Source organism: Tachysurus vachellii, chromosome 2 (genome assembly GCF_030014155.1).
Source record: "Tachysurus vachellii isolate PV-2020 chromosome 2, HZAU_Pvac_v1, whole genome shotgun sequence".
In the NCBI taxonomy this organism is placed as follows: domain Eukaryota; kingdom Metazoa; phylum Chordata; class Actinopteri; order Siluriformes; family Bagridae; genus Tachysurus; species Tachysurus vachellii.
In genome coordinates, this window is record NC_083461.1 from 16,144,220 (window position 1) to 16,157,590 (window position 13,371).

The 13,371-nt window shown below is 35.7% G+C and overlaps 1 protein-coding gene across 3 annotated transcripts; it reads right to left on the minus strand.

Annotated features, from left to right (window-relative positions):
- Positions 1–11: 11 nt before the first annotated feature.
- On the minus strand, positions 12–12,043 carry gucy2cb (guanylate cyclase 2Cb). 3 transcript variants are annotated; one of them, XM_060859652.1, is made up of 28 exons: positions 10,229–10,299; positions 10,076–10,143; positions 8,909–9,515; positions 8,686–8,801; positions 7,972–8,187; positions 7,674–7,792; positions 7,479–7,578; positions 7,245–7,344; positions 6,912–7,044; positions 6,735–6,817; positions 6,425–6,545; positions 6,115–6,199; positions 5,885–5,987; positions 4,732–4,794; positions 4,579–4,650; positions 3,795–3,899; positions 3,613–3,699; positions 3,398–3,530; positions 3,180–3,317; positions 2,870–2,958; positions 2,644–2,735; positions 2,238–2,393; positions 1,885–2,077; positions 1,598–1,772; positions 1,318–1,416; positions 1,091–1,185; positions 860–936; positions 12–435 (listed from the first exon to the last, which is right to left on the minus strand). In XM_060859652.1, the coding sequence occupies exons 4-28, from the start codon at positions 8,742–8,744 to the stop codon at positions 237–239; spliced, it is 2,892 nt and encodes a 963-aa protein (XP_060715635.1). In that variant the 5' UTR covers positions 8,745–8,801; positions 8,909–9,515; positions 10,076–10,143; positions 10,229–10,299; the 3' UTR covers positions 12–236. The 3 variants fall into 3 exon arrangements, with proteins under 3 accessions (XP_060715635.1, XP_060715628.1, XP_060715644.1); XM_060859645.1 differs by lacking the exons at positions 8,686–8,801; positions 8,909–9,515 and adding an exon at positions 11,364–12,043 and having other exon boundaries at positions 10,229–10,341; XM_060859661.1 differs by lacking the exons at positions 8,909–9,515; positions 10,076–10,143; positions 10,229–10,299 and having other exon boundaries at positions 8,686–8,852.
- Positions 12,044–13,371: the final 1,328 nt, after the last annotated feature.

Here is a 13,371-nt window from a genome sequence, read left to right on the forward strand (position 1 = left end):
AATTTAAACAATTATACAGTTTAACAATTTGAACAATTTATAGAGAACATGCTTTAAAATTGTTCACACTTACAAGTGGAATACAGGCATATACTACAACCTAAGAGTAAAAAAAAAATTACAAAAAGTACATTTCAAATGGCATACAAAAATAAGGCAAATCAATAGCTACCGATAGTGAAATATAGATTATTTACAATATTCTGAAATAAACATGAAACAAACATTTTTACAGGTTAAAGGAATGTACTAAGGTTGTCTACAGTAGCGAGGTGGAAGTACTCAGGCTGCTCACTATCAGTCAGCTCTAATTGACCTCTGAGCTTCCTCTGACGTGTTGAAAATGTCTTCCTCTTCTCAAGACTTGGGGACCGTTGTTCCAGACAACACTTTATCATCTCTGCCAGGTCTTGCTGCAGACGCTGGAAGTTTTCACTACCATCACCAGTGGAAGATTACAGCAGATTAGCTATAAGTGTAACTTAGTTCAACTTCAATAATAAAACACTGACGCTCACAATTATTTTCTGAGCACTTTAAAGAGATGAAAGTGAGAATACAACAAACAAGAAGATTTACTCTATATCTTTTATGTATTGTGAGTATCTGCAGGCTTAATCTCAGAAACAGTAGTTATTTTTAATGTGGAATTGCAAATAATCGTATTTTTTAACATGAAATGCCAGCTTCAGTGAACACTGTATAACAGCCTGGTTTGAATAACCCCTTGTGAATATTAAGATATTCCAACAAGGGCACAGAATAAGTTTGTAAAACTTCTGCTGTAATTCAATTATTCATTCGAAAGCTATTTGTTGTAATGAAAATAAAAAAGTACAGAATGAAAAGTCTGACTCACGCTGTTGGGGGAGTAGGCAGGTTGTAGTTTTGTCCAGTAACTCCTGTTAACCAGTAAGTTGTCTCTTTGCCTTTACCCTAATGATGATAATGGTAATGAGATAAAAAATAAATAAATAACAGTGTAATGGTAAAAATAATAATAATAATAAAAGATGTTTTTCTGTAGATGCATTAACTAATATGATCTACATACATTCACAAATTCTATTTTTTTTTTAATCAGACATACCTTCAAATATGTCTCTCCTCGCTTCGTGTATTCAAATTTGCAGTCAGCCCGCTCAATAATGTTGATCGTTGACTGACTTACATGGATTCTCAAAGCTATGTCAGATATAGACAATAAAAAGCAATCTCTAATTGCATGGAATTTTAGCGTGGAACGTATACAAGTAAATAAGCATGTGAACAGAAAGTAAACAATGCATTTATTTATGGTTTATGTGAGATACTTACGTAATCCTGTAGACTCCATGCGAGAGGCAGTGTTCACTGTGTCTCCAAACAGACAGTATCTGGGCATCTTAAGACCCACGACACCTGCAGCACAAGGGCCTATGCATACAAGAAGTAGTAGTTATTTAATTTCATTCAATCAAAATGAACACTATCTAAATCACAACATTTGTGAAGAGTCAGAACTTTTGTGAACAGTCTAAACTTATTTACTTATATGCCACCCTGGACACCTCATCCCACTAAAGTCAGTCCTGCTGTGTGTCTGTCTGAACAATACCTGAATGCACCCCTATACGGATCCATACAGGCAATCCAGGCAGGTGGCGCAACTCAAAAGTGCCCATGAAAGAAAGGATGTCCAGTGCCATATGGCAAATGTCCATCACATGTCTGTCTCCATTGCGCCGTGGGAGACCTGACACCACCATGTACGCATCACCAATTGTCTCCACCTATATCAGCAATAGGCAAACAAAATAATATAATATCGTATTTACCAAAGCAAAAAAACAGATTGTGCACAAATACTGTTTGAATGGGATAGTAGTGTATTTGCAGAGGCACCTTGTAAACATCATGATGGTCGAGGATGCTGTCAAAGTTTTTGTAAATGTCATTGAGCATGTCTACCACCTCCATGGGGGTGCTGTATTGGCAAAGTGTGGTGAAACCCACGATATCACTAAAGTAGATAGTGGCCTCATCAAACAGCTCAGGCTGCACAATGCCAGTCTCCTTCAGAGCACGTACCACTGGGCTAGAGTATACACAAGTTGTGTTCAATATTTTGTCACTAGAAACTTGACACAGCTTAAAGCACTCATAATACACTGAAACAAAAATAGTGGAAATGTTTAATTTCCTGTTTTCTGAACCTGCAGGTGAGGACAGTCAAGCTCTACAGTGTTGAACATTACCCTGGAAGAAGCATAAAGTTGAGATTGTCCGCTCTATCTCTCTCTGCCTTGTACAAAGCTGTGCGCTCTTCCACCAGGTGCTCTAGGTTACGGGAATACATCTGTAGCCTCCGAATCAGATTCCCCATGTAATTCTCATTGGCCTGGTTGTGTGGACTATGACAAAATTGAAAACAACAACCTCTTTAATAATTCCAATTTAGCATAATAATCACCAGTTACTCACCAATCTTTATACAGACAGAACTGTTTGTGTCTTAAGGCTGTAAGCTCTTAAAATAGTATTTATAATGTCTCTTTGCACTGTATGAACTGCATTACATCCTGTATTGCACTGTGTACTGCCTCTGCCACATTCTGTCTCTTTGTATTTAAAGTTTGTTTCAACAGAGAGAACAGTTATTACCTGACAATCTTTCCCAAAGTGCTTTCAATCTTTTTGAAATCTGGTCTTTTCTCAGGGTCTTCATCCCAACAGGATTTGATAAGCAAGTACACCTGAAATTATGGATTAATGGCAGAACACACAATTAAAGATAAGCCTTTTTTGCTTTCCCCTATATTTATCATAAACCTAACTAATATAAGCATAAAATACACAAACACACACATATACATACACCTATATATACCTCCAATTCTTTTTCACTTGGAGTTTCAAAGTTTAGATCTGGCCTGAAAAAACACAGCCTTCTGGGATACTGAACACGGACCAACTTTTCTGTTAAACGAAAAGGACTGTTTTATATATTCAATGATATTCAATAATATGTTTATAATAAACCTTTTCCTCTATAATGGTATTTGTCAGAGAAAAGTCAGCTACTACAATCTCAATGACACTGAATACTGTATTCACAAATCTAACCAGCAGATCTAACCAATAGTTCTCCAGCAGGGGTCAGTATGTGTATGATTGGGGTGTAGCTTATACATTCTCACCAGCTTTGTCAGAACAGGCCTTGGTATAGAAAGTGCACTTTCTCAGCATGATTTCCTGTGCAATTATGGCAAAACTATAAACATCTCCCTTCTGAGAAATGCCCTCTTTGCGTAAATGCTCTGGAGCAGTCCACAGATCTGTGAGAAAGAAAACAATTTTACTTGAAGCAAAAATAAAAGTCTGTTCAGTATGATTGTAACAACTAAGGAACCCTTACCTCTGTCTGGACTGAGGATAGTATTAAAACCAAAGCCAGTAATTTTCACTACCATACGATTATCTATGACACAGTTGGTGGACTTCAGATGGCCATGGACTTCAATGTGGCTCGAGTGAAGATAGGACATGCCCTGCATAGCAGTATATTAAAGACTTTAGGTTACTAAAACATCCAAAACTATGAAGTCAAACAATACATAAATGTTAACATACCTTTGCAATGTCATACATGACAGAAATTTTGAACTCCCAGTCCATGAAGGTCTCCTCTGGGTATGAAATACTATCATTAAGTACATACTGAAAGAAAATAGACATCGAAAATATGTGTAAATCTGAGTTGAACCAGTATATGCTCAACTTTAAGGTCATGTGATTTGTGCTGTTTTACACACCCTTAGAGATCCTCGGTCACCATATTCAAATACTCCAAGAACCTCGTGATCAATTTTTACCGTACCATAGAATTTTATTAGGTTGTAATAATCTATTTGTAATAGCTGAAAAGGAGACCAAAGAAGGAGTTAATTTTTTTAATATAAAAACAAGTGTTCACAGTTAGGGTATCTATTTAACTTCCATAAAAGCTCACTGCAAAATAATAGTTAAGAGATTTAGAGATTTATCTAATTTTAATTTTACTTCATTATATCAGATTTTTAATCAGTCAAAACACTTTTAGTCTGTTTACATATACACTGAAGTGCACCAATTCATTCTCCAGCAATAAACCACCAAAACATGACGCAGCAACCTCCATCCACCACAGGGATAGTGTTCTTTCAATTAATTCTTTACTCTTTTCTGCTATTTAGCGTGCTGTATATTATAGATAAACAGCTAATTTATTGCCCCAAACGAGGAACCGGACTAGTGTAGGGCTATAATATCTTTTTCTGTGAACTTGCTTCCGTGAAGCTGCTTGATTTTCTCTAGCATCAAGGACAAAAAGGCACTGGACTGACACCAAAGCTAAATCAATTTACACCCAATGTTTCTCTTCTAATTAACTCCTAAATATGATATTTGGCCAGTCAGAGGCTTCTTAAATATTAGACCAATTTCTTTTTTATTCCAGACTGGCTTAAAAAAGAGTCAACTACACATGTATATACATTAACCAACTTGCAAATGGAGTTCAAAGCATCCCAAAAGGAAAAAAAGACATGTTTGCTTAACTGCATTGAGTGCTATTCTCTGGCCTTCACTGAAGTAGAAATCAGAATGCTTCAGCTCCTTAAGGATAACAACCTAAAACAACAAACATGCAGTTAAGTCTTCTATCTGAACAGGCACATTGATGACAGAGCTACAGGAATAATGACAAAGCACCTTTTTATCATAGCGTGCTCTGCGAATCTTCTGTCTTGTATCTTTCCAGGCATCCTCATCAATCTAATTAAACAGAGAGAGTGTAGGTAATTAATAACCTATTACCTCCAAATATATTTAATTAGATGTGGTTAATGGATGTGGATTGATTCAGCCTTTCTTGATGAATTACATATAGTAAAGCCCAATATGTGAACAGATCTTAGGCCGCGTTCACACTGCAAGTCTTAATGCTCAATTCGGATATTTTGCTCAGATCTGATTTTTTTGTTTGGCTGTTCACATTGCCTTTTAAAATGTGGCCTATATCAGATACCAGTGTGAACTGTTTGCTGTTTCGAACTGACCCGCATGCGCAAACGAACAATAACAATGACGTCACACGCAGCACGCCGTTGTGCTAAAAAGTTGGCGAGGTTATGGAGGAAGTGTTGTATCATCTGGTGCAAGCAAACATATCATGTAATGCTATAATGTGATGTATTCAATGCAAACATAATGAGCTGGTTCACGTAACCACTTTATATAACACTCTTAACACACACGTTACCAGTCACGTTTGTGTCACGTTTTCGCCGGCGCAAAAAAAAAAAAAAAAAAGTTTCGCCGGCGCAAAAAGATTATTGTGCATAATTGTGACGAATGTCGATGTAGATTGACGTAAAAGTCGCATCAAATCCGCCTTGACTGTTCACACTGCGGCCACATTGGAAAAGATCAGATTTGGGTCTGATTCAGGACCACATATGGAAGTGGCCCAGATCTGATTTGAAAAAATTTGAGTGTTCACACTACTCCTGAAGAAGTCTGACCTGGTCACTTGACCCCAAAAAAATTTGGGCCACTTTTACCTGCAGTGTGAACGTGGCCTTATTCTGTAAAATAGTTCATCTTCAGGTATCTATAGCTACTTAGCTCATATGTTTCAGTGTGTTATTAAATGTGGCCCAACAGAAAAGTACAAAGAAATTTTCATTGTTAAAATTAACACAGTAAAAACATAAATTATGCCTCAAATACTGATGACTATGCATTATATTTATAGAGTTGTGTCATTTGCAACACCAGAATAACCAAAGTAAAGAAAATGGATCAAGGTTCAAAAATATTCAAAGGCATAAACCCTAAGGCATTAATAGGTGATAAACATTACCTTTAGGGACACCAAATTCCTCTCACTGGACTTTACAGGGGTAATGAGCTCTACGGGTATGTGGGACCATTGCTTCTGTTTATGGCGGTATGACCTGTTCTGCCTGGGAAAGTAGAAAGGAAATTGTTTGTTTTATGATCTTCAAACACAATTAAAATATTAATTGGACAAGGAAATAATAAAATGTGACAGCAGGGAGGAGCAATAGTGATCATCTCTCACGTCCATACCAATAAAAGACAAATGCAACTGTGGCTATCGCAACCAACACAAGGGAAGCCAGTGATATGATAACAATATACTTCATCGGCAGACCTGAACATAAATAAAGTGAGTTAGAAATCATTGTTAAAGGGTCTGTAAGTAATTACATTCATATGATTTTGCTTTTTAAGCATGGTTTAATTAAGAATTCATTATTTTTGCCTATTATACATAAGACTTTTTAGTGCATAACTTTATCATGCCAACCATGAATACCACGCCAACAGTGTCAAACTGATAACAGCAAAAGAAACTAAATCAGAAAAGTCACAGCACCTGGGTTATTAGCATGAATTCGATCGTAAGGAAGTTGCTGTTCAGGCCAGATGAATGAAGGATTGTTGTCGACCAGTGTTGTTTTATTAGTGCTGGTGTCAAAAGTATACAGAACTTTGTACTGAAGGACAGAAAGAGGAACTTAAATGTTTATGTCTGATAATACAAATTGGTTGCAACCAGTTGTGCTGTGTGTGCTCTCTGTCAGTATCAGAGTAGTGGCTTTATAAATGATTTCCACATCTTCAAAATATTCCTGGCAAATAAATCTGGTGTATTCATTTGTAGTAGATGAAGATTTATTGCTTACCTCATTCTTGGTGTTGGTGTAAATCACCGAAAACACCACATCTCTATCCCCATATTCATCTAACATATAATCTCCTGCAATTCCTGTTATCATAAACATGTAATATTCACACAGATTAAAATTATGATTTAACTAACTGTAACTGAGACTTAATTAGGAAGTCTATATTATGTTGACCTTTAAATGACACATTTCTGAAATAGCTAATGTTGACACTGTCTACATCCATGACAGGAGTCTTCCAAATTTGCCTCATCACTTGCCCGAATAGAAGCACTGCATCATGATATGCAGCAATATAATCATTCATCTACAGACAGCAAGAAAAAAAAACAGACATGAAGAAACAGATGTAATAAAACATGTATGACATCCTTATAAGAAAGTTTTGTGGCTTATGGATTGGCAACAGAAAAGTGTGCGATTACTCTGTAAAGTGCAAAGCACACATATGCATAATAAAGAAGTAGAAAAGCAGCAAATCAGCAAAAAAGCAGCAAATCCTCTGACCGTATTATTGGAGGTTATGTTGTAATTGCGAATATTAGGCATTGTCAGGACCAAGACATTCTTCATAGCATCATTGGATGATTCAAGGTAATATTGATCACTAAAAAGAGAAATATGGCAATGTTTAATTTCCTACATTGTTCCCCATGAGTACACTGAAGAAGACTAACACTCAAAATACTTGAAGAAGAATAGTGGAAGAAGTGAAACATCAGTGATTGGTGGATAACTGACTTGTACAGATCAATGAGAATAAAGGCAACTTGAGCATAAGCCTCCAGAGAGCCGTTCTTCAAATCCATGATGTCATCAGGAGTTCCACATAAAATAAACACTGTAGCAGACACTGGTTAATGGTGGAAAAAAGCATTCTGCCTGTTTAAAAGAAAAGGCAATAATACAAAACAAAAGCATGGAATTTATTCTTACAGTTACTTTCTCTATTATTTTTCAATGCCGCGCTGACGTCTTCCTCTTTTCGAAGCACCACTCTCTTCTCAATACTGGAAGAAAAGGAGCCTGAGGCAACCTCTAGGGCATTCATGTACCTAGTCAAAAGGAGAAAGTAATATTAATTTTTTAGCATCTTTGTCACATGATAAGCTAATACATTCACTGTTAAAGCACAAGTAACTAAATACATTTTCAGGTCAATATTGCATGAACTGAACTAAATCTACCCCCAAGGTCTAGCTTGTTTCATGCAAAGAACATTTAGTTAACTCACCAAAAGCAGTCCTCTGTGTTATTGATTTTTTTGTAGAGGTATGTCTTATTCCATGAAGGCTTAATATCATCAGAGAATCTCCAGAAGTTGATAAAGAAATTGGAGACCTTTCGAGCTGGAGGAAGGAGGCGAGTGAGGTTAGCCTTGTAGTCACAGGACAGGCCAAAGCTCCCCGCTGAGATGATGGGCATATTGACGTCTAGACCAACATCAGTGCTGCCAAAGACCAAGTAACATACAATAAAATCAAATATTTTCATTAGAAGAAAGGTCTTGTAAACTGTAGCAGATCTTTACATAACTTGAACAAATATGTTACTAATTTGAACTCAAGGATATAATGTGAAGCACAAGTTTCAACAGTAATAGTATTAACCTCTTGAGACCCAAATGTCCTCATATGAGGACATAACATTTTCTCACACTTCATTGTCTATATACATTTATTGTACCAACCTTATATGAGGACTGTTAGGTATAAATCTTTTGCCAAACTGCTTCCTTGAAAACACTGATTAAATTTATAGTTATCAGCTATGAATTAAGAGAAACAGTCAATAGAAACTGTAATGTATACAACAGTAGCTCAGGAGTCTCAGGAGGTTAAAATGTCTTTCCAATAAAGAGCACAGTCTAGCCATTTTTGAGAAAACTAATTTCAAGCAAATGGCCTTATTTAGAACTCAGTTACAGCAAATAATGTGGATGTCATACCAAAATGATTTTCTGGCTTGATATTGGTTTAAGTGAGAAGAAGGTGTTAAGTCCAGCATCAATGTCTGTAATTTTCATGTAACCACAATGTGCCATGCTGAAATTCGTCTTCTGGCCTTATAAAACGTAGAATGCCAATTTTAGACTAATAGAAATGCATACATATGACCTTTTAATTTAATTAATAGCTATCATCCAAATGCATGAACATCTTTTTTCTCACCGAGTGCGTCAGTGAAGACAGCATCAGAATCGGGTATCTTATCTGCAACACTTAAAGTGAACTGGCATGTTTTTTTTACAGTATAATATGGTGAATTAAAACACTGGCATTCTTTTATTCATTCTTGACAATTAACAATTCAAAATGGCAAATTAAAAGCCGGATAAAAGCGATTAAGTCACGTGTAGACATTTCATAACAATTAATGTCATTTCATGACATTTCATTATCTCATTGCTTCATTAAATTGTGTGCAGAAGAAAAATAATAGGATGAAATCAAGTAAATCAAGTGCTTTATAATTTTATAAGCTATAAAAGCCATATTGTTAAATTAAATCAATTTGTAACCATTTGTTACATTCACAATATATTACATTCATGTTAAATATTTGTTTAACTCTTGCCAATTTTTCATTTTGTCTCTTGCTTTTTTGACATCAAATTACAACTGAGAGCAAAAAGAAAAGCCATTTTGCATTTTGAATTCCTAATTTTCGGATTCAAATAAACATAAATGTAGTCTTGACCCGGGTTATACAAATGACGGCCCGCTGGGTGAATCCAAGGAAGCCTTCGATGTAATTTGTTCCGGTCCTTCAAGTAGCCTAGTGTGAAAAGACATCACTATAATATACCTAGTTCAGTCAGACAACGGACCCTACAGTTATGAAGTGACATTTTTTTTTTACAAAAATTGGGTTCGGTGAATGCCATTAAAACAAGTAATCACACATCCCACACAGACCAGCAAAATACACAAAATACAACACAAGCATGTTTAAATGTAGGGGAAAAAAGTTTACTTGGGTGTTTTAAGGTGCAAAAATACTACACATGTGCTCCTCATATTGTAAGCCATATTTCTCTGGGCCCTCATTTGGGATGCATTTCATGAACTGGCCCACATGACTAATTGAATAGCCCTGGTCTAGACACTGTTGAAACCAATCTAAGTCACGTTTACTCATGAAAAATCTGGCAACCTTAGACTCATGAACTACAAGCAAATTATTTGCATAAGAAATAGAGTGCTATAAAAAATTGAGTAGGAGCCATTCAAAGTCTGAACACATGCAAATTTCCCCACATAAATTTTGGTACAATTTATGGATTTAGGTCACTGCTCTGAGTTAGGGCCAAAGTTATGAATCTCAGTGTAACTCACTCCACCAGTTGGAAAGTTGCATAGGTACAGGATGGTCCCAGCAGAGCACAGCCAATCATTCCTGAGTTCTAACACAGAATAGTGGGGATGAGGTTAACCAATGTGAACAGAGGGATTAACCATGTTTTAGTATGGCCTAAAATGAGCTCTCACCGTCAAGTCTATCAAGATCTCTACTCCCTCACAGGCGCTGCTGCTGCAGCCTTTATTTCGGTAATAAACAGTTTGAAACCCATTGTAGGTAGCAGTCAGATTGCGAGTCACATCTAAAAAAAACACAGTGACAAATTATTGAAAATATGTATCATGATATGTTTGATACATGATGTAACATGATAATGTGTGAATAGTTACTTAATATAGTTACTTAGTATAGTTTCTAAGTAACTATACTGGAGTCATTATACACTGTTATTCCAAAAAACACCTAAAGATTTCCCTATTTTGATGGTGGCTGACAACATTCTCCACTACTTAAGAAAAATTCAAATTGGGCTAAAAAAAAGCTTTCATAATGTAGACTCTGCATTGGATTATTACAATGTGTTGCTGGACAAAGAAAATAAATTTATTGAAGAGACTATTAACTAGACAGAATACCTTTGCAGTGACCCTTCACTAGGTGACAGGTGCCTCCCATAGAATTAATAGGCTCAACAATTTTTCCTTTAATAATTTTTTTACCTAAATATTTTTTTTCATTTGAGCCATGTGCATAAAGGTTAAACCATTAAAAAAACTTTAGCTTCTGATGATATTTTACCTAAATAGTTTTATCACATTTGGTTGGGTAGCAGTTCCAATAAACGACTACTAATTTAAATCCATGGCTGTATGTCCATGTTCATTTTTTAGTTTCAAACCATTATACAGTTTCCACTCTCTGTTAAAAAGACATTTATCTGGACAAAATATATTGTTATTATTGTTGTTGTTGTTAATAATAATAATAATAATAATAATAATAATAATAATTATAATAATTATAATTATAATAATTATAATAACTGATATACATGATCATAGTCATTCTATGTTGTATTAGTATTATTAAGGTTAATGATAAATTTATTACTGGTCACCTTTTTTAAAAAGGTTTTTAATCCAAACATCAATATTCTATAGAGAGCGAATAAGACAAAATAAAACGTCTTTTAGATCAAATTATCGCTACATAATATTTGTCAATCATTGATTCATCAAATTACAGTGACTTGGGACCTATAGGTACCACACAGGAACATTAAAAATGTGTAGAATAAATTATTTACAAGGAGAAAACATCTACCATTGCTGTAATTGATTTCCGCGTCCATTTCAATGGCTTTCATTACCGCTGGTTCCACGAAGTTCATACTCCAGGGGGACACGCCGTCTTGCAGCAACACCACGTTCATCAGGTACTGACCGTTTAGGCAAGACTGGTTTGTCGACTGTTTTCCATTCAGAAGAATCCACAAAAAACACGTAAAAAGCCAGCGCATTGGACAATGCATTATTCATTACCAGCTGGTACAACACGATCGCGTTGAATAAAAACTAAGGATCTAGTTCTAGATTTAAGACCACGGACTAAGCTTTTTGAAGGGTTAATAATATAAATAAATTATTTTAAAAGAAAGTCGAAGTGTTTAATGGGCAAAAATCCATCAAAAAATCTACAACCTAATGCCGGTTTAGTCCTCTGTGTCTGGTTTATCGTCGTCTTTTAGCCTATAGTCCACTGACTACTAGATAAGATAAATACAAATAAAAAAATTTAATTAACACGACGTAAAAAAAAAACTCAGTTGACACTCAGTTGAAAGAGAGTTGTTTCTGTTCTCGGAAACACCTGCTCGTTAATAAACTTATAGACAGGAAAGAAGGTCGAGCTTAGTGTAATAAATCGGATCTGCATCTGAACTTGATGACATAAGAGCACGTTTCTCTTATTAAACATGTACACCTGTCTTGTAGATCTGCTCCCATCTACTCAATTAGCACCGCAGCACTATGTGACACCAGGTCACCTGCTGCTGTGGCCAGTGATATGAAATCTATGATGTCATGTGATTTTGATAACATGCTATCATTATGCCACTGACTGCAACCCAGCCTTGCAGTTCCGAGGTAAACATAACTGCTAGTTAAGTGAAGTTGTAAAAAACTAATTGTAAAAAGAGATAATTGTTTGAATGCATCATTCATTTGGACATGTTTGAGTCCATTTTGGAGCTCATGAACAGCTAAATGTTTTCATCTTTGTTAAAGTTGCCTTTCGTTTATTGCCTCATATAAAACATTCTTACATTAGATTAACCTTGATTATTTGCTCTTATATTAAAAACTCGGTAGAAAAACAATAAAGCAGTAAAATGAAGCTCAAAGTACAAAGGTTGATGTGCTATGAAACTACTGTGCTGCTCATTAACTAAACTGTCATAAAATTATACATGGTTTGGTGTTCTCAGCACAGACTTGTTCCTTATCTTGCTAAGTGAGCACAGCTACTGAAAACAATATACATTCTTTCTATAATCAAATAGAAATTAAATGCATAGTTCACTAGTTTATACTTTAGAAAGTATAGAACATCAACTGAATCTTAAGGCAGAACTGACCACATGCTCATCAAAAAAGCAAACCAAACCCCATATGACACTAAGGACCTGTAGCAAGGTTTAGCTGACACCTGAGTGCTGAGAACAGTGTCTGCACTGCAGCATTGATCTGCATGAAACAGTCATCAGAATGAAACCTTAACTGCAACATCATCACAAAAATGATTGACTGATGTACCTATTCAAAACAACATCTACATAAGCCATAAAATTTTGAAAACAATTGATGTAGACTGATAAAGTAAAAATGAAACTCTTTTGCAACAATCACTGACTAAAAGCATTTGCATGCTGTGGTATCTGCCAAACGGAGTGTCACTAAGTAACACAGTAGTACTGATTTAGGACAGTGTCCAAACTTTTGCACATGTATATATGAAGTTCTAACATAGCCCAAACTAGTATAACAAGAAATGTTTTTAAGATACTTTAAATCATGTAATGTGGTAACCTTTGCTGTACTTGTGATGCCCACTAAAGTGTTATCACACTTTTGGTAGTTTCTATAACTTTATAATTAATGTTTGTGAATATTTGTTCTGGGGTAATGAACCTGGTCCCACAATCCTTGCACTAAAACATTTTTTATAAATGTCAGGAGTAATTGTGGAGTTCGCCAGCAGGGGGTAATATGGCGCTTATCGTGCTCCAGGGGTCTTTGCGTCAGTTCGGTCCGCTTTGCGGTTTTCCTCT